Source organism: Pelecanus crispus, chromosome 1 (genome assembly GCF_030463565.1).
Source record: "Pelecanus crispus isolate bPelCri1 chromosome 1, bPelCri1.pri, whole genome shotgun sequence".
NCBI lineage: Eukaryota > Metazoa > Chordata > Aves > Pelecaniformes > Pelecanidae > Pelecanus > Pelecanus crispus.
In genome coordinates, this window is record NC_134643.1 from 179,997,901 (window position 1) to 180,024,299 (window position 26,399).

The 26,399-nt window shown below is 40.3% G+C and overlaps 1 protein-coding gene across 1 annotated transcript in view; it reads right to left on the reverse strand.

Moving 5' to 3' along the window:
• LMO7 (LIM domain 7) overlaps nucleotides 1-26,399 on the reverse strand; it is a 130,605-nt gene that overhangs the window by 79,156 nt on the left and 25,050 nt on the right. Inside the window, exons 2-3 of the mRNA XM_075724619.1 lie at nucleotides 15,657-15,727; nucleotides 11,380-11,449 (exon numbers count right to left, since the gene is read on the reverse strand). Coding sequence (XP_075580734.1) covers nucleotides 11,380-11,449; nucleotides 15,657-15,727 — 141 coding nt within the window. The remainder of the gene's footprint in view (nucleotides 1-11,379; nucleotides 11,450-15,656; nucleotides 15,728-26,399) is intronic.

Here is a 26,399-nt window from a genome sequence, read left to right on the forward strand (position 1 = left end):
CTTAGTACTACATTTATGAAGGCATTTGGAGTCATCTTGAAAGCTTACACTGTGCCTCCTTCAGCTCTGCATTCACAACAAACCCTCCTTAACAGCACCTGCATTCCCTTAAGTAAGGGCCTATTTCCATAACAGAAAGAGGTTTGTTTTTTTTAAAAATAGAAAATGTTCTTCATGCAGCATTATACTGACCACTAAAGCTGGCTCAAATCAGTTGAATACAGAATTTAGAGCTGCATTTTGCAGCAGCATCACTGCACAGCTCCGCACTGTTTATACTCGGAGGTGGGGTAAGGGAAGAAACCTAAAGCAGGAGCTCGTTGAACGAGTCGGGTAACTTGCTCTTCCTCGGAGGTGCGTTTCGGTTATTAGCGCTGGGTGCGGGTGCGGGCAGAAGGGGTGAGGGGGGAGAGGGGCTGAACCAACCTTGCGGTCTGACCACAGGCCTGGGAGCCAGGAACTCCCAATTACCACCTTGGCCTTGCACGTGGGGATGCTCAGTGCCTGTCACCCATTCGTCCCGTCTGTAGACTGCCATCCCAGCTCCTACAGCTCTCTGTTTCTCTGAAGGCTGCTAACGGGTTCAACCTTGAGCCAAAAGGAGGAGGAAGAGGAGGAGTGGGTGGAATAGCTAAACTACTTTTTTTCCTCCCTTTTTGGGCCCAAAACTAAAAATAATAACTAAAACAATCATCCTGCAGGCATCGTTTGACTTTGAGTGACCTCAGGGCTTCTGTTCGGTAACTATCCCACCCATAACAGCGTGCACAGAGCACTGTATTGGCCAAAGATCAGAAACGGTGCTAATTGCTTTGCCACTCCCCTCTCGGTGCCCTTCGTTGTTTTTCCACATTGTGTAAAATAATAAATTACTGTGATCCTTGACATAGGGATCCCCTGCCCCAGCTCTATGCACAATTACTGACACCAGCTCTTTCACAATTCACTTCCAGCTTTCCTCTCAAAAAGCAGGTGCTCCTGCTTCCAGAATGCAGGAATGAAACTTTCTGCATAAACTCTCCCGTTATGCTGGTGCTGCCAGTATCAGTAAATCACAGCCAGGAAAAGGAATCATAGAATGTTCCCCTTCACCATTGCAATTCACAAGTCTCAGGGTTCAACCATTATGGAAACCATGTTCTGAAGCAGCCTTAAATAAGAAGCATTTTGGTTTTGGAGAAAAAGGCCCATCCATCTCCCAGACCCCAGCTCCATTTGCGATGACAACAGCTGGCCACGGACCTCTGTAAAACCAAGGTATGTGTTAAAGGATCTTCCCCAGAGTTTGTTTCCCAGCTCCTGGCACTGTCCACCACCGCATGTAATGGCCAACAGAAGACCTCTCTGCCCAGCTCACCTCATTGCCTGCAACCTCTTGCGACACCGAGCTCCACAGTTACTTTCCAACAAGAGTAATGGGATTAAGGAAAACACGCAACAGAAATGAATAGAGATATTTTCTGAAGCAGGACTTCCGAGTTGACAGTTTTTGAGGTGCTTGACACAGGAAGGGACCAACTGTCCCCAATGACTCGAAATCTCTCCCAGGCCCATGTCTCTTACCATGCTACAGCATAACCTTTGCTATGACATTACAGCTGTACATTACAGCAACAACATGTACCAAATGAGCCTTTTATTGATAAGAGAGAGTTAATATCAGGTTGTAAACTGCAGATGTGTTTCTAGGATGTCACTGCTACCAAATAAGGCCAGCTGGAAAGGAGAAGGGTGAAAGTACAGCACGTTGGCACCCCGGGCAGAGATGCCTTGATAATTGAAAGAGCTCTCTGCACTTCACAGCTTCATCCCATTTTAGACAAGACAAATGGAATTTAGCCTGCCCACTCACAGGCTTTCTTACTATAAAGAAAGTATAGGCTCGGAAAGCCAGTATGGAATAACCATCCTGGGCTATTTCCGTGTTTAGACAAGCCTTAACTTTCCCACCAGTTACTCGCATTCCAGTCAAAGTCAAGGGGGGGGGGTGGGGGGGGTGGGGGAACGACTGAAAAAAAAAAAAGGATAAAGAAAGAAGGAAAAAAAAAAAACAAAAAACAAACAAGTAATGTGCTTTTCACCTGAATGGTTTATACAAAACAGACTTTACAAGAGAAGTGTGTAAAATACTCCAGTGCCAAGTCACCCCACTACACAGAACTGGAATGACAGTAATCCACTTAAAGGTGAAACTCCCCTGAAGCCTAGTGAGTAATAAAAGAAGTAAAGACCTCTTGTTCTTGCAACAAAAAGTTTTGGCAGAGCTTGCCCCCCCCCCCCCCCCTTTTTTTTTATTATTTGTATACACAAGTTCTGTTTTGCTCACACAGGTTAACAATTTTAAATAGATGAAATTCAGCCCCTCTATACACAGGGCTTGAAACAGAGCAACTTGCCTCAGATCCTCGATTCAGGTAGTCCCTGATTTTCAGACTATGATTTAGTACTTCATTCTTCCTAAAAGAGAATTTGGAAGTTTCCTCTAATTTTGCTTCCTTCAGCAGCCAGACATCTTTTGTTTCTCAAGAGGAGTTGCATCCTACTGCCCTATTTAACCCTTGCTGACCTATGTGGGCTCATCCCATGGTGCAGAGAAGGTCCCCTGCATGCCCAGATCAACGAGCAGGTTCGGAGGCAATCTCCTTATGTTCCTCCCCATCCTCGCACCCCACAGAAAGCAAGTTTGGTCACCGCAGCCGCAGAGGCTCAGCACCCTGCATTCGGCAGCATTTGGTGTTGGCATCGTATTTAATACCTCTTTTACATACATCACCGGAGGAGGGTGATTCAGCACGGGTGCGGAGGTGTTCAGACAGGCGTTAAAAGATGTGGTATGAGGATTTTGTACCAAACAGAAGAGTGGCATAGCTATATGGCTCCAGCACTGATACTGCAGAAAAAGTTATCGCCACTGCAATTGACATGTACTTTCTCTGGAAATTGTCATGAATTTTAAGCAACACACATCAATAAATATTTGACAAGCCAGAGAGAAAAGCACTGTGGCGTCCAACTTATGAAGATTTAACACAGATAAACACCGACCGCCGCAAGAATTCTCAAAACCGCGCTTCCTTGGCAAAGGCAGGAGAAATCAGATTATAAATGTCACAAGTATGATTTAAGGTGTGTACCTTTTCTACGTGGTTGACATTTTTTTTCCAGTTCGGAAGGAATGTTTCTTTACAGACACAGAAAGAGTCATCAGTTATTTAAGGAAATAAAAATAGCATACAAATGACAGAGTATACCACAGACTACAGCTGATTGAGTTGATAAATGGAAATTTTTTGCAGTTCGTTTGGCAACTGCGCTTATGTATTTTTGTTAACTGCTGGCAAGTTGAGGCAAAAAGGGTTATACTTTTTCAGAGCTTTGGTTTAGAGCAGGAGGAGGGATGAAAAATTTCCATATTAGAAACTTCTTACTGCCAATCATATTACTTTACAGTTAGTTTACAAGAATTTTTCAATTAATTAATTAGCATTTTGACATCTTGTCCCAGTAACACGCTGGAAGCATCAGTTTGGAAGACATGATCTCATCTAAAGCATTGCCAAAATGCTACTTTTGATTCACGGATCAACCAAGAGGCACAGCACTTACTGTCCCCTGACTAGATATCAGGGCGAGTAGGTGAACCACCATTTCTTGGAGTCTACACCTGTCTTTACAGTGTTTCTCCCCACTTATGTCTCCTAGATACGTTTCACTTCATCATCACCCACCCAAAACCTGTCAAGTTCAATCCAGCGGCTGGGTTTCATTCTGCCTGATCAAAGTCTTGAGCAGCTACTAAAAATGTCACAAAGAGTTTGCACCAACCTCCCCTTTCCCCACACCCTACATTGCAAAGTGTTTAGGCAGCAACAGAAAACAATTAAAGGAAATTCAGAGCTAAGGCTGAAACGTACCATATGTTTTCAAGCAGAAGGGCACAAAACATCAGTAAACCACTGCCGAGATTACATACTCCCACTATCAGGCATTGAAAGACTACAGAACAATGTCATCTCTAACTATTAATAACCACACTTCCTTTCTAGCACACAACCCTCTTTTCTTAATTGTCTAGCAGAGGTATTTCCATACAAGCCACATTCCTCTTTCCCAGAAGACAGCAGAAAGGGTACCAGAAGTGATTTATAGTTCCACATACATTCCAATCAGGTCTTATATCACTCCTGACATTTGTTAATTTGTATTTTTAGGTTCTCAGAACTCAGGTCAGACTTTTGTTTTTTTGGTGGTGTGGTTTTTTTTTGTTTTTTTTTTGTTTGCAGTATGGTCTATGAGAGAATTGGACTGAGCATCAAATTTCACCCCTACCCTACTCTGACTTACTGATTGACCTCAGGAAAGCCACTAAAACTCACTCTGCCCACACTCTGCTATCTTCAGGCGTGGAACTGAAACCATGGTGAAGATCTCTTTGCAAAGTACTCTGAGATCTAACATTTTAAAAAAATTTTATGTAAAAGGTAAGACTTTTCTTAAAATTCTTAAGCATAATGATCAGGTTTCTGAAATGCTTCATAAATTTACAATGACCAAAACCAGTCATAACTTTTTTTTTTTTTAAATCAGGATTTTCATCATCCCCGTGTTTGCATGCCCATCATTCTCCCAAATTTGAAGCAACATCTTCTTAGGAGTCTGAAGGAATGGCAACTGAAACTTCTGAATTTTACAACAAAAACGCAGATGCTAATTTCCAATTGCATTTTTTGCAGCACTGACAAAATCTCACCAAAATTCATTAAGTAATTTAACACATTGTTTAATGGTTACATTTGAAATACCATGCTGTGTCACTTCCCAGGTGAAAAGATGTTTTCCTCAGAGCAATACAAATTCTTTTATGTCCCGGAAACTTGTTTGAGCACTTCAGGTGGACCACTGATCAAAGAAAAAGAGTTTCCCCTCCCATGTAATTGCACTTGTCAGAACAAAACTAGACACTTAAGGTGTATCCTAGTCACCTGTTTGGTATCAGTCAGGTAGAAGTCCTCATCTGGTTTAAGCACTTTAAAAATCTGAAGATGTTACTGCACACACTTAAAACAATGCAGTAAACATACCACTACACTAGATTTCAGGTTGTAATATCTGGAGGGAAAAAAGAAAAAAAAAAAAGGGCAAAACACATGGAGAACATAGTGCCTCAAATTGCTTGTTTGGTTTCGGCTTTTTTTGTTTGTTTGTTTTGGTGTTTGCCTTTTATTTTTTGTTTAAAGTAAAAGATGATTACTTAAACTTATGCTGTCCTTCCTAGCAATTACCATTTCTTTATTGAAAAATCTCTTGCTTCCCACAGGAAAAGGGAAAACAACGTTTATTGGAAGTTTCGTTACCTGCAGCATAAAAAGGTTATTGAACAAAAAGAGGTACATAACCATTACTATAAAGGGGAACCTGACTTCATTTCTGCCATCTGAACTGTTCCTGAGCCTGCATGAGATGTGTAGGCTGCCTTATAAAGGAGAGCACATGTTGGATGAAGGGCAGAGTTCTGGCAGACCACATCCACTTTCACTTTCTACCCCTTCCTCTTCAGTTTTAGACATACATAGAACTTAAGAATAAAAGTCACAAGAAACGCTACTTGCTCTTGAAAAACACAAATCTGCAGTCAAGCAAGCAAAGATTATGCCTAGTAACTAGAAGTTTCTTAAAATACTTGTCTTCTGAATTCCCCAACAACTTGCTGAGCATATTCATCTGGAAAACGGGCAATGCTGCCTCTAACTTTGTTTACACGTTGAAATTATCAACTTTTCAGAAAGAGACGTGTATCATCTTGTGCCTTGCCTTATAAAAAGCAGTACTGGACTAATCAGCTTCCAGGTGAAAGACATCAAGTAGGATTTATGCAACTTCACTCTTTGCAGCAGTGCTGTGTACGCACTCACCCTGTACCTCTGAATTTACAGTCCAAAGACAAATCAGAATCCCAAGACCCAGATCAGCCATGAAGGAGATGGAGGGTGATGGTGGCAGGGCTCGAGGCAGAGCCCACAGCCACCACGGTAGCCGGGATGTGTCCTGGTCTTGTCACAAACGTGACTTAAACCTTCAGAAAAAGAAAAAAAAAAAAAAAAAAAGCAATGCTCCACAACACTCAGTATTACTCCCTCATCACTGCAAAAAGAAACATCAGACAAGCAAACAGAGCGTATCAAATGGTTATCAGCTCACTAGTCAGCTCTCAACCAAAATTTATGCGGCTATTTCTTACGAGCATTTTTGGACACTGTTAGTTGCTGCACAACCAGCAAGCCCATCCAGGTTTGAGCCTTTATTTTTTGGTGTTTGATAGCAAAGTGAAGAAAACAACAGTAGCTTTTCTGTAACTTAGTTTATGTATTTGTGTATTTGTCCTTCCTCATTTTCCATGAAGGACAGAAAGGAGAAGTTCTCTCATTTTCTCATACCGTACTATATTATTAACATAGCCCATACTAGTCAAATTCACAGAGCAGGAGTTTAATATTTAAGAATTCAAATTATGTTAAAAAAAAAACCACAACCCAAACCACAAAATGCAAGAAGAAAGCAAGCATGGACCAATATAAAGGCTATACTAAACACAAGGAGGTGAACAGCAGGAGAAAATAAATAGTCAGGATTTTCAGCATGAGGGAATGAACTTTGGAAGTAGAGCTGCTTTAGAAAAAGGATTCTTTTTTAAATTAAAACGCTTCATTAATATTACCATCAGATTTTTTAATTTTAATTGGAAAACATAACTAATTTGATTCTAAGTAATCTAGAGAAGGATCTTTGTAGCCAAGTCCTAAATAAAACATACAACTGAAATAATCTTCACTTTGCAAGTCTGGATTTTACCTGAAAAATTGTTTTAAAAGTGTCCTATAATAAAGTCAAAATGTCATCTGCTTGCCATTCCCCTGAAACACACACACACAAAAAAAACCTGTCAAGAAAGCTTTCCCACAGAAAAGGAAACTTTGGCTAGGTCTACTTGATGACAAGAGATAAGGAAGTACCAGGGCGGTTCCATGGTTTGCAAAGTGTTAGGCACAAAGGCTCAGAAAAATATTTTTTAGTGGCAGCATTTTTATCTTCTCCACCCCTCTTTTTATCTCCCCTTTCATTTTGGTATAGCTTTCTTTCATATGTCTCCCTTCTTACCTTTATTATTCCCTGCTTTCCTGGAGTAGAAGACACATGCTGATGATCTCTGTAACAAAGGGGCTCTCCTCCACTCTTTGAGGTGGTTGTCTTGGTGCAAGTGGAATTAAAACCTCCTGACACATTATATGAGTACCTTATAGAATGTAGTGGTGGTATATTAGATTGCATTAAAGAGAGGGAATGATGTTTGAGCAGCACTTGTCAGAAGGGCACATTAGGCCTTAGTGAACCAGGAAAATAAGTGTTTGAAAAATGCTGCCTGCAAAACTATCAAGACACTCTTCACCCTAAAGGAAACCTAATTCCCCACTACAACAAAACCAAAAAACCCCCAAACAAACAACAAACCCCCCCACACTCTATAGTTATTTCAGATGTGCATATTCAAGCCTAGGACTGCCTAGAGACATGTAGTTATATCGTCTTGTATGAAAGGGAAACAAGGGATCACCAAAAAAAAGTCTGCCAAAGCTGAAGAACTTCATGAAGAGGACATTTGGTGCTAATATTCACCCAGCACTCACACTGAAAGAGTCAGTTAGCAACATCTCTACTTGTTTGAAATGAAGGACCAGCTTTAAAAAAAAAATGCACTAATGGCATTCCATTTACAATTCTAAAAAACCAATAGCTTTCTATTCTGCCCTGTGGTTTGACCACAGCCCTCACACCTCTGCTGTGATGAAACACTTCCCAACCACAGAGCAAAGTGTTGCACTTCCATCTTACAGGAGCCGCAAGGAAAGATAGATGGTCTTCAACAACCAAATTAGTACGTTGCAAGGCAAGGTTCCCATTAGCTACCACTCTCCAAAGGAGATATTGACTCTAACTCTGAATTTCCTTCACCACCTGGTCTCTAGCTGGAAACTTACTTTAACTAAAATTTTGCCTTGCTACAGAGGACAGTTATTTATCCTAAGCAATGAGCAATGTATTATTCTGACAGATATGCCGAGCTTGCATATACTATACAGAACTCATTCATCTTCCCACCGTCTCATGATGTCTTATCACTTCCATCCCAGTTCATGATTGTCTCTGTGTTCAGCCGACTGGGTTGGAAACGTGAGGTTTCTGGGGAAAAACGATGCTGCAGCCAGAGATGTGCCTCAAAATGCTCTGCAGAGCCTTTCTGGAAAATATGTTGTCAGACCACAAAGTCCTCCCGCTTGTGTGACTACATCCAAACCACCTCACATGCTGGGATTCAAGCTGAAAAGCCCATATTTATTAAGGACCAGGTTTTCTTTGGGTTTGCTTTTGCTAAGCACTCATTTTATTTCCACCACCCCCACCCCCCTAAGTACTCTAAGGAAAATAATTTTGCAAGATCTGAACCCAGCAAGATTTATCAATTTCAGTCATTCTTTTTAAATCCCACCTCTGTTTCACATAAGTATGGACCTGAAAAAGTGGATTTCTAAGGCAGACTGGACTTTAACTACTGTGCATAATGAAACCCCAGCTTCCACAATCTTCTGACCTTTCAGTTACCCTTACCATGTCCCCCAGAAATGCCAGAGGGCTTCAGGAACTGCTACTCCATGCCAGTTTGCTCGCCTGCTCTGCTGTGCTAGGGAAAATATATGCATTGCCCTTTACACAAACTGTGTGTTTTAGACAGTTTGGCAGATAAGCAGAAATTAAATTTTCATTTTCCAGAAACTGTTGCAGTACAAAGGTTTTAAACAAACAGCATTTTTAAAAATGGATAAAATTAAAGCAAACAAACAAACAACAGCCACATCCCAGCTAACTCCCTTTGGGAAACCTGCAGGAATGTCACCGTCTCCAAAACCTGCCATGCACTGTTAAAGATCAACCTGCAGCAAGTGGCATCTTTCTGTGACTACCGCTGGAGTTAGTCCTTTGCACCCTGCAGATGGCATGCCTCATTCCTCAGGAAACTGCCTCAAGAGCTGCATGGATGCTGCTTCTGCCACTCGCCTTTGACCACTGCTTCCCTGCAACAGCTCTGGTACTTGCCTTACCCCCAGTGAAGCAGTTCAGTTTTCCAAACTGGAACACAAATGAATAAATAAACATGGCTAAGATGATGGCTAGATCTCACCCAAACCATGGGAGGCACGTGCCTCAGAAGAGAAATGGAGCAGCGGGGCTGCAGCACAAGCTGCTAGATGGAGATCAAGTTATGGCCAGGTCCAACTCTCCCTCCCAAAGAGTTTTAACAAACCCTTCCACTCAAGCTGCAGCCCAGCCTTCCTGCACCATGCCAAACTGGTTTAAAATTTAATATTTTTTAAGTTTGCCCAATACCAGTTCAGCATTTTTTGTTAACTGAATGCTGAGTTTCATTTCAGTATTTCATCATCAAAACACATATATTTATTTATCCATTCTGTCATGATTATACCTGAACCATTGCAATCCACACCCAAAACTGCTAGACAGCAGTATAATCAAACCAAAGGTGAAAGCTAAGGTTTATTTTCAGTTGTCTAAAATGCGGTTGGAATTTAGGCTATCCTGCTAATATAAAGCTCCTATTCGATTTTATGACTTAAGGTGTCACAAAAGCAAATATGACGTAACAAATTAATAATGCATTTACTTCATTAAAAAAAAAGCACCTCAGTTCCCTAACTCAATTAAAAAAAAAAAAAAAAGTACAGCACACAGTATTCCATATAAAACCTTTTCAATGGGTTAACACAAAACATCAGCGCTCTCAGTAACTATCCTCAAGTTGTATTTTAACAACAATACCACCAGATGATCTTGGTTTACGAGATTCATTCACCTTTCCTCCCCTTTCCTTTATTTTTGAAGACTTGTAGGAACTAGAAACAACTTGAAGGAACAATAATATACTACAAGTAAGTTACAAACTACACACCTAATGAATACTCCGAATTTTTGCAGCTGGAAACACATAAAAAATACATGTAAAAACACGAGTTCTTACAGTTATGATTCAAGACTACACTTAAGTCACCACAAAAATGAAATCTAACCTATGGTTTTCTGGTTTGGATCAACTGGCTACTTCAGAGGCCATTTAGGCAATCAAACTGCTAATAGAATAACTGTGCTGTCGTCCCCAGAATGATTTTGGTTTCATTTGAATTCTTTTTTGGATCCCTCACAGCAAAAGAATGTGCAGCACTTGTTATTCTCAAGCCTAATAGCCTGAGTTTTTCTGGGACAAAGGCAACTAATACTTTCTACGTTCATTTGATGTGGAAATGCACGTTCTCAGCTTGTGCAATAATATATGGCAAGTTAACCCAATCTTATGACCTCTGGCCAAGTTAACTACACTTCTTCTCTAACATGGTAACACAGTTGACCAGCAAAAGCAGGTAACTTTCCCTAATGTTGAGATTGCATGTTTACCATGAAGTGGGATCTTCCGCTTGTTACAGGAATCATGCATACACCCCTGTTTACCTTGGGTCTTCTAAGATGAGACCAATAGTTCTGGTGACAGGACTAAGTGGCCTAGATACCCTGGTGACATGAATAGCCAACAAGGCTTTTGTAAGAAAAAAATTATGAAGAAAAAATTGTTTTCATTCGTTTACCCACAAAAGGATTTCTGATGCTAAATGGCTACAAAATTTATCCTACAGTCTCTGACCAGCAGATTTGCCAGAGAGCATACAGGAAATCTTTTAAATTTCCTGTGAAAATGATTACATGTATCTCCCCTCTTTCCCCCCAGTGATGTGATTTACAGCCAAAACATTGACAACGGAAGCCTGAAGAGAGATCTTTGCATCACTGGCATTATTTTAATGCAACCTAAACTTTGCTGTGGGTGGGGAGAAGCAGATTCTAAAAATACTCAGGTTACACAGAACATTTCCAAGTCTGCCCCTTCCCTAATAGAGGGACATCTGATATGGCTTGTGAATATAAAATAGGATGGTGGCCTTTAAATAAAGACAAAGTAACACTATATAGGTTTGTGCACAGGAGCTGTTGGTGCTTGATACATCTGGGGATGATGAAGCTTCATGCAGTGACAAGCTGATTGAAGTTACAGTTCCAAATTACAGAACAGGTGACCTTTGTGGTCTAAGACAACATATAAATGGTACTATTTTAAACAAAAATGGGAGTGGAACTAAAGTCTTGAAAACTTAGTAGGTTTTTGTAGCAAGACTGTAAGAACAATAGGCAAGAGAGCACTCATTAAAAACAAACAGAACTTGGCATCATACCCCAGATATTAGATTTGATGTCATTACTTACCAAGCCAGCTATTGGAGTTGACAGACGATTTATCTTCTTAATGATGCCAGGTTTGATCTTGTTAATCAAACTAAAAAGAAGTCATATGATTTTCTGTTACATAATCAACTTTATTTAAGCATGAGCATCAATGCTTATTAAGAACTACTCTGCATATGTAACTTACATGACTTGAACCAAGTAAATTTAAATGTATTAACACCCCCTAATTTTTTTTTTTAAATCAGTTTTCCATAAAGTGCCAAGGAACAACTATAGAAGCAAAAATGGGACAAGTCACACACACACACACAGAGGTTTCTGAGAATGGCAAAGTCAGAAAGAAGAAAAGAAAATGCCTAGGTAGGCGTAGGCAGGAATGGATCTGTGTTTCTACTACATGGGTGGTGATGTTAATCAGATTCAAATTCTCCATATAAAGATTTTCTTCACATAAAAGTTCTGATGCAGAAGATGTCAGAATTGTATCAATATTAATTTTCAGAGTTCAGTGTGAAAGCACTGATATTGCTGTAAGTGTAAGAAATCAACTCAGCTTTCATAATGCTATCAAGCCCAGTATGATGTGTGCAACGATCATTTTTGGTACATATAATTTACACGCGCAAGTCATTTTCAGTCTCAGTCAGAAGAGATTGCACCTCATGTCACTCTTGGTTTGTATAAAATTCATAATTAAACTGAGAAGATAGAACAGACTAACACATCACTGTTGAATACACAAGCCCAAACGCACCCCTTGCCCTGCAGTGAGGATGAGGAATGGGATTCCTTGCACCTTCATACCTGGGTTTTCAGTCACGGAGGCAGGGAAATACTGTGGTTCACCAAATTACATGCTAGACCACAGGATCAACAGTGAATGGGGACCTCAGGACACCCTGCAGACTTCATCTGCCTATATACCTTTGAGGATTTTGGACTTGCTCCCTCTTCTTGTTGCTGCTTGTCTGGCCAGTCCCTTTACCCCACAAAGCATCAGTAACGTTTTGTGATCTGCCCACGCCAATGCAGAGTCAGGACCTGGAGTTTAAAACTTTATGTGGGAAAAGGCATTTTTTGCTCAAGCAGCAAATTTCTTTTGAAAAAAAAAAACAAACCCAAAAAGAACAGTTTACCTATACACAGTGGAATAGAGGATAGATTTCTAAGTGCCTGCAGAAGAAATAATGGCTACAGGTCCTGAGATTTTTCAACTGCATTAAGTTTAGTAAATGAAATAGATTTGATGGCTTTTCTACAAAAAAAAAAAAAGTGAGATGTTGAGTCCCGATTTATTTGTTTTTTTAATTTTCCAAATTTTCATTTGCTTTGTTGTACTTCAGAACATGAATTCACATGTTATTGGGAAAACTTTAGTGAATTCCTTCCTCTAATGTATACACAGGAGATATGGTATAATGTAAAAGGCTTTATTTTGTCAACCACTGATCAGCCAGTCAGGATGCACACTTGGTCATTAAGTGGGCCAAACAAACCAACTGGACTGCTGTAAGAATAAAGGGTGCAAGTACGGGTCTTATCTGCTATAGTTTAAGTCAAATACACCATCTCCAGAAATAATATATCTGTGGACATTAAACTAGCCATGTCACAGGTGAACCAAGGAAATGGGCAATGTCACGTCTAGTTTGTCTTCACTATTTAAGATCTTGCACTCTATTGACTTTGGTGAAAACTGGATACCTGAAAAACCTTCCCCATCTTGCTCTTTTCTGTTTCTACAGAATTTCTATGAAAATGACTTCTTGTACTTCAAGTATGCCAAATTTAAAATTATGACACAGGAGGACAGGTATATGATTTAGTGCAACATAATGAGGCATCTTTTGCTTTAAAGAAAGTTGCATACCTCCTAAGGCAAGCTGCTCAGCTGAAGAAATTACAGGATGTTTTTCTTGCATATGGCTATTAATTACAGATAAATTTAACTGGTTTGCATTTGGCAGATGAAGGCTCATATTCTTTTGCCAAATAAGCCTCAAAAATGAAGATATCAGAGGATTAGAATATATCAGTTCACTGCCAATTCTTAAAAACACTGTTTAAGAGTTACAGCTGAATACAATAACACATCCCCCTAAATACACACCTGAAGAAATACCTTCTTATTAGAAGTATAAACTATTTTTATTACCACATTCAGTCTAGTTTACATTTGATTACAGAAGTTATGAAAATACAGTGTCCACCTCTACACCACCATTCAATCTTCAAAATAAATCAACTCCTGCATATCACAAAGATAACTGCAAAGCAACTAGCAAGACAGTCTGCTGGGCAAAGGGCCCAAAGGAAAAAATAAAGGCAAGGACAGAAAACACAGTAATATTTACAGAAGGGAAAATGCAGGAATGTTGCCTTTTTGCATTTACTTTGGTTATTTTTGATATACAGTAAATAATAATAAAAAAAAATATCAGAGAACTGTACCTTTATAAATATTTTCTGAAAGTTAGCTTGGTTGAACTGATTTAAGAGTGGCTCTGAGATTTGAGGTTTGGTTTTGTTTTTTGTTTTTTTTTTTTTTAAATGTCCCAGGTAGTCCTCTAATCAGATTTCTCTCTTACTGGTGTTCTAAGAACATTTACACCTGCTGTTCCTTAAAATATTAAGGGATTAGCACCGCTTCCAGTCCTGGAAACCTGTTCCAGTAAGTACAAAACCAATTATAGATATGTGGAAGAGACCTGACGAGTGGACATTTTACACCTCTGACTCAGTCTAGCAACGAAACCAGACAAGTCCCATTATTGCCAAGCCAAGCTGTTAGAGAAAGCACTCCAGAAAGAGCTGAGGTAAGAGTTTGTTGTTGAAAGCGGTAACTAAGTCCGTCCAGAAAGTACTGAAACCTGGACTACATGTGCACATACATGGCAACATATTTCTACATTACACTGAGACCCAATCCATTTACTTTCATCACTTTAAAGTGCTTGTTAAAAAAAAAAGTGTATTTTTAAGTATGCCAAATGCCATCCAGGAGATTCTACATTATTGAGATACTTGAATGTAACCATAATTCCCCAGAAGACCAAATAGCCCCTCTCGTGTATATTACTTACAATACTGCTCTTCAGTATAGAAGATGAAATCAAAGGCCTGCCTGTTAGCTTTTGTGCTGGTTTTGGCTGGGATAGAGTTAATTTTCTTCATAGTAGCTAGTGTGGAGCTATGTTTTGGATTTGTGCTGAAAACAGTGCTGATACTACAGGGATGTTTTCATTATTGCTGAGCAGTGCTTGCGCAGAGCCACGGCCTTTCCTGCTTCTCACCCCACCCCACCAGCAAGTGGGCTGGGGGTGCACAAGAAGTTGGGAGGGGACACAGCTGGGACAGCTGACCCAAGCTGACCAAAGGGATATCCCATACCATATGATGTCATGCTCAGCATATAAAGCTGGGGGGAAGAAGAAGGAAGGGGGGGACATTCGGAGTGATGGCGTTTGTCTTCCACAAGTAACCATTACACATGATGGAGCCCTGCTTTCCTGGAGGTGGCTGAGCACCTGCCTGCCGATGGGAAGTAGTGAAGGAATTCCTTGTTTTGCTTTGCTTGCGTGTGTGGCTTTTGCTTTACCTATTAAACTGTCTTTATCTCAATCCACGAGTTTTCTCACTTTTACCCTTCTGCTTCTCTCCCCCATCCCACCAGTGGGGAGTGAGTGAGTGGCTGTGTGGTGCTTAGTTGCTGGCTGGGGTTAAACCACGACAGCTTTAATTTACAATTTTGTAAAATTCACTTCAGAAATGAACTACTTTTAAAAAGAAAATTTATCTGGGTATAAAGTTCTCTGGATGGAAAAGGTAGCTTTCAGGATTCAGAGAACAACCAGCACACAGTTTACAATAATTTCTTACAGGCTGGTGGGGATGGAGGACAAAAACCTAAACCCCAACAACAGTGGGTATAGGGGTAACTGAGTGCTTTGACACCAGCCACAGCCACATCACCTTGCACAGGCTGAACAGAAAGCCCAGTGATACCATGAGCACTATAACCAATAAACCTAATCAGCTGTCTAGAGGATCAGCACGATCCTCTTGCTAACACATAAGAGAGTGTGTAGGACAACACATGAAACAGATCTTGAGAGATGATGTTTGAAAGCTGTTCTATCTTCCCATGACAAACACCACATATAAAAAAAAGAAAAAATTACTTATTACAAAATATTTTTGGTACTTTAGAAAAAATTTCAAACAAGAGGCCAGCAAGGAAGGAGGCCAACTGATGTTATCCTGAAGGATTTTCACATAACTAAGTCAATACTCACTCGCACAACAGGACTCCATTTTCTAGAGCTGCTCGAAAGTCTTTGGTTCCAAAGCTTTTCCCAGTAACTGTCTATAAAAATAAGAATTGAGAGTTAACTGGACATGCACACAAAATCAGGACTAGCAAGAGTATCTAGGAAGTACTAAAAACCACCCCCGCACTTTTTGATTCAACACTTCGGTCATACTATCTATTATTTTCTTACATTAATTTCAAAAGAAGTAAGTTCTTAAAAAACAGTTCTTTATGCCTCAAAAGCAGTCAGATCCAACATCTTCAAATAGTTTCCTCTAACATAAACCAATCTTCAGCTGAATTCTGTGGGAATACTTCTTATTTTCTAAAGCAATACCAGCCACATTGACAAGCGTAAAATAAATTTCAAACAGAATTGCAAAGGAGTGAAAAAGTCTTTTGTCTCCTACTTCATATTACAGCGTGTATACTCATGATATCCGGCACAAAGTATTTTAATAGGTTTTTTTTCCTGCCACTTGCACCTAAGGCAGTGTGACTAAAGAACCACTCCGGCAAGTCTGCGTTACCACGTGCACATCAATTCCCATTACTTGGCAAGTGGTAGGACTATACTAATGGAACTATTTTTTATATTCAGAGTGAAAAGCAGTGAACAAGAACGTCTTATATAGGACTTAAGATACCCAATATCAAAAGCACTGCCTACATGTTTTCAGCAAAGTTGGGGTTTTTTTTTGGGGGGGTGGGAGGGGGAAGGATTTTGCTCCTGGCATTAACTCCATCTCAAACAAGACCATCAACGCAGCACCCTGCTCAAGTCTAAACTCACATGGATTCTTCCTACTAGATCCCCCGCCTCTGCCCATATACCTTGAAGGGACCAAATTTGGCAGATTTCTTCTAAACACCCAGATTAGTAACCCACACACAAGTCAGAAAAGGAGTCAATATTCCTAAAACAGTCCAAAAGAGGGGTTTATCCCTGTTGGGTATAGAAATCGAACAGTAAGAAAGGTATTTATTGGAGCTTAGAGGTCACCAGGTTCAGTCACCAACTAAGTGTGAACCCTCCCCTTTGGGGATCCTGACCATCCCCAATACTGCACAGGACTTCAGGCACACAATTAAACGTGCTGTGGAACCTGCGTGCATCCAGACCAAAGCTACTGGTTACCACAGTAATTAAGGAAATTAGTAGTGAAACAAATGAGCTGTGCTTGGTAAAAGAGCAAAGGAGAGGATGTCGCTCTTTAAGGATCTGTTATGTTACATTATCACACTATTATTCTTTCCCTAAATTGCAAAAGGAATGTATACTAACACCAGAAATGCTAGAATTTAAGCAAGTAGTTCTTACCTAAGTTATTTATTAATTAAAAAGCTGTAGCTTCAATCTCCCTATTGAGAACAAATTTAGATGTTACAAAAATCTTTACAGTTTAAGTTTTTTTTCTAGGATTTAGCAAATAAGGAGAGAGAAAGAATAATGACAAACCAACTCAACGTAAGAAAAATGTCAACATTCAGGCAAGGGCCAGGGGGAGGGGGCGGGAAATCAGCCCCAAAACTTTTAACAACAAAGGATGACACTGACTCCCCTGGGAGAATTTCATTTTATACAATATTCCTTTAACAGTCTGTTCTTACAGAATAGTAGATGTTTCATCTTAGCAATATCATTTTCAAGAATAATTTCAAAACACAGCATCTGAAAATTACCCTTATCCCAAATAAAAATATGGCCTTTTAGTTCCAAATTTATATAGAAAGCTGTTATATTCAGTGATAATAATTTTGAGGAAACTAGCCAATGTAACATAACATCCCTGAAAGTTTAAATACAAGTATTTGTGTTCCCTAGGTAATAGGGAATATGGGTTATAAATTAAGCCCTTCATTCCGCAAGCTAGAAACTTGAAGTTTGCACGTCATACAGCAGAACTGTACTATTATAGGGGTGTAGGACGGGTGTCTAGCTTTATGGCTCTGTTGACTGTTGACTCCAGTCAATTTTTAAGAGTCCAAAAGTTATTCTCATTCTGGAATTGTTGCTGACATCTACAGGACTACAAAGTCCAAATGTTTGGTTTAATATAGCCGGTTTACTGGTAAGTCACACATGCAATAGGTGGCGAGATGCTTCCTTCACCTAGAGTTGGGCCCAGCCCGAACCTGCAATGTCTTACATATCTGGAAACAACCTTCACACAAATTCCTTAAATAAAAAAATAAAATAATAATAATAAAAAAAAAAATCTTAGAACTGCAGCATGTAGCTGAGGAGATCACTCAAAAATTATTCTCAAGAAGTCGCAGAGCATGTGTCGCTGAAGACATGTTAAACTTCAGCACAGCCCCTCCAGAACACGAGTGCCACGCTGCCGTCCACAATCACACTTTCCTGGCACATCTTGTCGTCTTTTCCACAAAAAAAGACCCCAACACCTCAGTCTCCAAAATGGTGTGTGGAACATTTTTGACTGCCACAAAGCCTTCAGGCACATGACCTCAGGTAACTAGAAGCCATCACTGAACAACAAGAGAGTCCCACTTGAGTACAAGGTTGTAAATGCTACTATTAAGACTTGCAGACCTCTTAAAATTACGATGACATTACACTGGAAGCATTTTGACTAAGGTATTTGTGCAGCCACTGTGGCAATCAACACTGATTTGATATACAGGATGGAGCTGTCAGACTGATCTTGCGGCCTACAGATTTGGACAACTACATGGTTTGTTGACATTAAAATAAAAGCATCAGTACTGCCAAGTTAGGTTTCATTAATATTGACTTTTGAAGGATAACCAATAATTAAGTAATTAAGAGGTATTCTCAAGGAACAATTTAGCACTAGTGGCTTGAAACCAAAACATTTTCCAAGTTGCACAACATCTTGAATTTGTTGATGTCACAAAAATAAGTACTCTATTTTAAACCAAGCTTTCAGACAGAGATGGAGGACTTTTCTCAGCATAGACGTTCATCCAGCTTATACCCACTGCAAGGCATCAAGTGCAGCTGTAACTATTATAGCCTACACAGTAACCAGGTATCATTAAAAAATTGGAAAGCTACGGATTGGCTCAGAGTTCCCTGACTTTTAAGAACCTGAGTGAGACAAAGTGAATCGCACCCTGAGATACTATATCTTCAAACATCATCTACGATTTATGAGTCACTGTTTATTCATTAAAACTGGTTATATTGGGTGTGGTACTCTTATGTAATAGGCATAATTGATTTTGGACAATTTTTCAACCACTTAGGCCATGTGAGCCACCAAATAATAAAGGGAATATCTCGCAAAAGCAATTTTTATCCATGTTTGAACAACATCTCTTTTCAAATTATGTCTTGTCTCTCTCCTTCATTCAGCCGAATGTATTCTGCTTCTTTCTCTGCTTTTTTGACAGGAAGAGAGCAATGCCATAATTAAGGGCTGTATCAAAATCACATTTAATTGCTGCTATAAAACAATTTGATTGTATTTTTGTAAGACAGCGTCCCCTAATACTATGGTAACTTGCAATTGCCAGGTCCAAGCAATTTACTTGAAACAGTATGCAAATCAAGTCTTTACTTAAATTTAGACATTTTAAAAATGCTTACACACACACACACACACACAGAGAGGGCTAGCTTAATTTCAGGTTTGCTGTGATTCTTGTAGGAGGAGGCAAGTCAAGAAGAAATAACTAAAGATCAACCATTCTGAAGATGGCATGACATCAAAATCATGATGGACTGAACAAAAAGCACATGGCATGGAAGAATACGTTAATTATATGCTTCAGGTACCAAAATTAACATTGAGTACATTTCTTTGGCTTGTTCTACTAGAGACCAAATATAGCTGATCATAATAGGCCTTCTTTGCCTTAAAAGCTATTCAAAGTTGAAAGATTTTTCAGTGTGAATAAAAAACACTAAGGCAGCTCATGTCAAGTTGCTTCCATGGCTTACACCGGTTTGAATGGCTTTCGCAGAAAGGCAGCTCTACCACAGGATGGCAGATGTTTTCAAGTGGGTTGGTTTCCCGTACGTACCACCACATGCAACTCAAAATGCAAGGGATTGGCAGGTTTCTCAGTGTAACTTTGCTGTGGTGGGAATACCAAAGCTAGACTCTCCCCATCCAATACAAGACTCACAGCACATACATAGGCATGCTGGCTGATTCTTCATCACAAAAACAGTAGCTGCTCAGAAACAAGGAGTCAGCACCGCATCACGCCCAGCCTGTGACCTGAAGAATGCCTTGCTGCAGGGGAGCCAGGTACTTGCCATCCAGCCAGCTCTGCAGTTCACACCAGCCAACCCTGCTCTCTCCATCTCATTCAGAGGCCCCCTGCCACCACCCCATGTAGACTACACCATCTCAAACCATGCAAGGACCCCATGCACCGATTTGAGAGAAATGCTAACTGCACCAAGCATGAAGCACGTAGCTCCCTGATGTAGTGTCACAGGTTAGGTATGGAAGATTCGAGAAGATACTGAACCATGCATGATAGCAACAGCCTTAATGCAGGCTCACACAAAGATCTCATGGGGCAAGCCATTCATCAGATGGCAACCTCAAGGATACTACACCGTTTTATGAACTTCAGGTCCCCAGCTCAGCCCGCAGCAAGAAAAGCCAAGTTTATCATGCTGCAGAGAGGACTGCTCATGTGCTGTAGGGAACTGGGACAGCGATACGAATCTGATGCTGTTATACCATTCCCACTACAGAATTTTGGCTACGCCTGCCAGTTTCTGTCATAGTGCCTGCCTCGGCAGCTCACCTCACATAGGCATCAGTGTCTGAATTACTACCTTGCTAATGGCCTTTCTTCCCCCTACCCGTTACCAAAAATCTGGATCAGGCTACATCGCAAATGGCTCCACCCTTACATAATTCCAGCATTAAATATCCCTTTTTACAGCAGTCATTTGGCTCTAACTGCCCTCATCCAATATATCACTCCAGAATGGCACTGTTACTGTAAGATGCACAAGGAGATAGATAGGCTACACCCACAGCCAACAAGCAAGCATTCAAGATACTCCCAATGTTCTGGCATCTGTATGGTTTGCCAGGGCCTGGAAGTAGATTCATGACACGTTTTTATACGGTATTTTGAGTCCACTGCATTTTATATACAGTTGTCAGTAACATGCTCTACCTCAGCTTGACAGATTGTCTCTTTTAGGTTCTGTCACAAAGGAAGAGTAACACCAGAAAAAAAAAAAAAAAAAGAAAAAAGGAACACAAAAGCAGTAGGGATTTTTCCTCTTCTGCGTTCCTGTAGAAACTGGTGGTTCTTCTGGACTGTGACAATGAGTAGCTGCTTTGTGGGACACTTCAGATGCGCTACCTAAAGTCCTGCCTCCCCCTTTCATGGCTATTTGTAGTCCTGTTTAAATGCCACTCAGGAGATGAGCTTGTCCTTGGATAGTGTACGTGGTAGCTGTCAACAAAAATGCTGCCATTACACTTTGGAGTAAGGAGCTTGTGGTGTTTGGCCTTTGCAGACTTCTGATCCAGTTTTTTCCTCCCCACTGGTTCTTCCTCTCCGAATTTATTTAAAAAGAACAACAAAAAACCCCAACCAACAAACAAACAAGCCTCCTAGCACGGCCATAATTTGCTCTGGTAGTCATTTGATTTCTCCAAATCCCTCCCAAAGGGCAGATGGTAGGGACCATATTCAGAGGGTTGCTGCACACAGTCTTGAACACACAAGTGGCAAAATCAGGCTGGCCACCACGTGGTTAAGAAAGCCTTTAGCGTTGCAGCAAACAGCCTGACCACAGCGGTAACTAGCCTTCTCAAAGTCAAATGGTAGAGAGCAGCAGCTCATTTCCAAAGCAAGCAGGACCTGTCTTCCTGAATCTTGGCCCCTGGCAAGGTGTACACAAGGAGTGGGCATTCCTATCTTCCAGCCATGGGAGAATGCCGCTGGCATTTCACCTCTGGCAGCAGGAGGGACGCCAGGTCTAAAGTAGCCAAGGTCAGAGAGAGAACTGTGCTGCTATCTTCCTTTCTGATCACAACTTAATTCATGGTCCAACAAACTCCTGAGAGGTCAACAAGCACTCAAGAAGCTGGTGTCCACAGAGGCTTTCCTGGTCAGCTGTCCAGCAATGAACTTATGACACTGCCCAGCCTAACAACTGCACAGGAGTCAGGAGCAAGGCCTGGATTTCTACACAAGGAAGCTCCTCATTTCAAGTCCTCACACCTCATTGCTAAAATCCATGACAGGCACGACTCCACTGAGGAAAAGAGCTGGGGTGGCTGGAAATAAGAACAATATCTACCAAGAAATCTGCTGTGGAATCTAACTGCACAGCAAAAGTAAGCAGGCTGAGTATTTTTGCCATTGATCACTTATACTGGTCCATGTGAATATCCCCCTTTGTATCTATAAGACCTCTGTTCTTCAATTGGAATAATTCCTGCTCTATTGCTCAATGCAAAGCTGCATTCTCCTGTTTAACCCCACACCCCAAATCCCTGGGCATCATTTCATTTCAGAGGATGTGGAAATTTTTCAATCTTCAGCCAAAACTGCCTTTGAAATAAACCAGAACAGACATTTATAAAAGGAAATGACTGATTATTGAAAAAGTCTTACTGTTATTTTCTATCATCAACATAATGATGGGGTCTTATTGTGGTATGCCTTCTGGACAGACATGCCAAGACTCCTGAAATAACATACATTTTTACAAAAAGATGAAGAAAAACAATGAATAAGGGGTGAGCAAAGAGGCACGCGATTACTGGTGTGGTAGGTGCGAGAAGCATAGATCTCTACTCATCAGCTGCTTACACTCTGTTTTTTCAGCTCTTCTGTCAAATTGCATATAAAAACACAATCTGAAGGACAGAAGTGAAGTTTTTCTTCCAATATTTAAGGGAAGCCCTGACTTAGGGGAACAATACTGCAGAAAGAGCAAGGATAAACATCTGGGATCAATCCGTTCAGTCAAGCTTCCCCCCCTCCCCTCCCCAAACAAGATCATCCCACAAAACAGCAAGATTAATAAGCTTACTGTTGTTTATACTGATGACTGTACTGATAGGCGTCAAAGTAAGAAAACCAACATACATTACTTCGTGTGATAAAAAAAGGTCTTGCTGTATTTGCAGAGATGGGCAGCATAAACTAGATGGAGGTAGGTGTTCCAACAGGACGTAAAATTTGCAAATGCAAAGTGCAATCTGAATGACTAGGTATCTCTGAAAGATCAAGTCATTGATATTTTAATGTAATGATATAGTTACATCTGGTTTATTTGGATACTATTCATTCTGTAAATAGTTTAAATGCACACCAGTTCTAAAGCTGCCATCCTAATTGATGCATGCTGATTTCAGCTTTAACCAAGCGTCTACTTTCTCACATGTATTTGCAACTAACTTCAGTTAAATAAAAGTGGATACTTAACACACCTTCCCAAAACAATAGACAAGTAAGATGCTTTGGGTTTTTTTAAATTTGCCAGCTGAGCTCCTTACTAGTTCAGTGGTTGGTGGTAAAAAAAGGGCAGCAGTGGGCACCTTAACTGTAAATGTTTCTAATTAAGCAAAGAAAAGGACAAAATCATCACGAGAAAACAGATGTCCAAACATTCAGTTCACCCCTGAAACAAGAAACCATCCACTGAATTCCTTAAAGATGCAAAAAAACTGGTTGATTGAAAGTTGTCTTTTCCAAGTAATTCACAGTATAACAGTGGTGTACTAGAGCTGGGTGTTTGTTTCTGCGGGGAAGGGGGGCAGGGAGTTAAACACACCCAGGGAATGAGGAATATGAAGGACCAATTTCTAGAAAAGTGATCAACTGAAATAACACATGAAGTGGCAAGCAGAGCTTCCAGTTTCACTGCTCAGAAGTCTTTTAATGATCATGTTTCATAACATATGTACTCTCATGCTAGCCAAATTTTGAACTTGCCCATTGCGAAAGTCAGTCACTCCATATACTATTTCTTAATATTTTTTCTGAAACGTCTACTTCGTCAAGCTCTGCATTGGTTTTACCTGACCTCAAGCTGTTAATGCCTTTCCAAGCTGGGGAATAAGCAATCAAGAGACAAATGAATCTGTGCATAGCTGCGTCTCGGCTGGACTCCTACATAGTGTCCACCTGGGTCATACAAAAAAGTTGCACTGAAAAGGAAATCAGTATGTTCTCAACATCTCCCTTCGGAGGTTGAAATAAAAAGACTAGAAGAGTATCAGTAACAACACAGCTTAGAAAACAGGACTTGCAGTAAGACTTAGGCATACAACTGACAGAAGAAGGTTTTGTAGGGCTAGCTGAGCAGTCCAGTCACAGAAGAAAACCATGATCTTCCTGCCATCCTGAAATAGCATCAGAGCCTCCTTCCCCACTCTCTTCCCTATGCCCATGTGAAGGGTCTACATTTAGGAAGCATCCTGAAATCATCCAGACCGCTTTCTGCTTTAATATAGTACTAAAAATGAAAAAAAAAAAAACCCAAAACATTCCCACATAACTCCCTCACACATCCCACCACCTCTCCCCTGCCCCCCAAATGACCATGGCAACTGAGCCAGGGGTTCCAAGCACCAGCTAAGGGCACCACAGGGCTGGAGCCACAGCACACTGGAGATGAGAGACAGATAACATTTGGACTTTGTGCAGATTATTGAGAGGCTTAACATACTCAAAGATCCAGTGATTCAGCGCCCTGACAGCCAGGTGGTACGTGACCAACGGGATGGACAGCCAGCAGCCCTCACAACGAACTTGAAGTTTGGACAGTAATAAAAAAAATCCACCCCAAAAACCTCTATGCAAAAATCTGTCTATACCATTGCTTTTGCTAAAGGAGGAAAACAACGTTTATGACAACTGCAGCACTTTGGTTTCAGGTGAGCAAGAAAAAAAAAATGTTTTTACAAGCTTCAATTAAAACAGCAGCATTACTTGAAATACTAACAGATAAAATGTCAGTGATACTACAATCATATTTGTCTAGGGCAGATGTAATGAAAGGATTAAAGCAAACACCAACCGGGATATTTTTTTGTAGAGGTACTAAAATCACATTTATCTAACATTTTAATCTATTATTTTATATTTAGTATTTTAAGAACTACCTCTACTTCACTGTAACTGAATCTTTAAACATTTTCTTCTTGTTCATTTAGAAAGATAAATGCAAGCTATAAAAAGCCTTCTGATGTTTGTATTTCCTAAGTTCATAGCTCAGTTTAACTACTGTTGTAATTCCAGGTCAGAAAGTAGATGCTGCAAATTTCAATCAGGCTGTCAGTTCACTAGCGTTTCTTTTTATAGGAAAGACCTTAAAGAAAACAGTATCTTTGCTTATGCCGATTAAGAAAAGTATGCTAAAACTCCACCACTATTTGCAAGCGGGTCCCTGTTGGGATTATTTAAGTAGCAGAGAGATACAGAGATACCGAATGAAATGGCCAAAACCAGAGCACGCTTCTGCCCTAGATTACAGTTATCTCTTACAAAATGACTGTCTTGATTCTGGGTATATTAATACATTGATTTTTTCATATATTTTAAATACATGTGGTTCTCCGGAGGGCAGCGCCAGTGCCATGAGCGAATCGGGGATCTAACTGCAAGGTCTTGAAAGTACATTCAGCAGGAGGAGGAAAAAGGCATCATGTAAAAGAATATGCACACGAGAGGGAAATACTTCAGATACAATTGCTTTCACATGTTTAGCAAGGTTATATTCACGCATAGGAATCATTTCTTGTTATTACTGGAGATTTGTCAATCTTTTCAAATTTTTCAACCTTTACTGGAAGCAGCACTTTGAGTAGCATACATACCGAGATGTGCCTTCAGTCAGCTTCAGCCAAAAACATTCACCAACACCCCCCCCTTTCTCTCTCACTCATACGCTCACGTGCACAAACATAGGGTTGGGGGGACCAACAGCCTTCTCGACGCGTCTTCCCTCCAGTCCCCACATCCCCCAACTTCTGTATCTCCCTTCTACACCCACAGGTTTCCAACCCATTTCACCAGGCTTACTTAGCTCATTAACAAGGCAACAGACGGACAGTGAGCAAAGAAATTGTGTGGAAATGAGTATTTAACAGGGTCAAAAGACACAGTAAAGGCAATTAATGTCACATACAGAATCTGGAAAAAATAGTCACAACACCACTTCCCAGTAAACTGTGGCACTTGGCATTAATTGCAGCACTTAGGTGGCATCATTTAGAAATTTCAATATTACCTAGCAACAGTTATGTAGAAATAAACCATCAGGTGGAATTCACTGAAATAAGAACCGACTTTGCTCATTTCAGCTGTAGAAATATTATGCTCTTCTCTGGAGTTAAAATAATTCAGGGGGAAGGATTAGCTTAAGAGAACTCCACTGATACGACCTGTTCAAACCGAAATAAAAAGCAAGACTGTAAAGCTGTTCAATACTACTGTGTTTAGTAGTTGAAAGGGTTTTAAGCTACATTTATGTTCTGAGATATGACAGTGCATAAGCAGTAGGAGAATTTACATAGAACTGCAACATCAAGAAAAATGGTATTTTTTAGGTTTTGTGGGGATTTTTGGGGATTTTTTAAAATCCAAAGTTTAAAGGAATATAAACACATACAAATAATTCTATCGGGATATTTTAAATACACCGTGCATGCACCAAGTTACTAAGCTGGGAGTGAGACTTCTGATGGCTCCACATCCCAAGGCTCGTAGTGATATACTGCATTACAGGTAATGAGCTCCC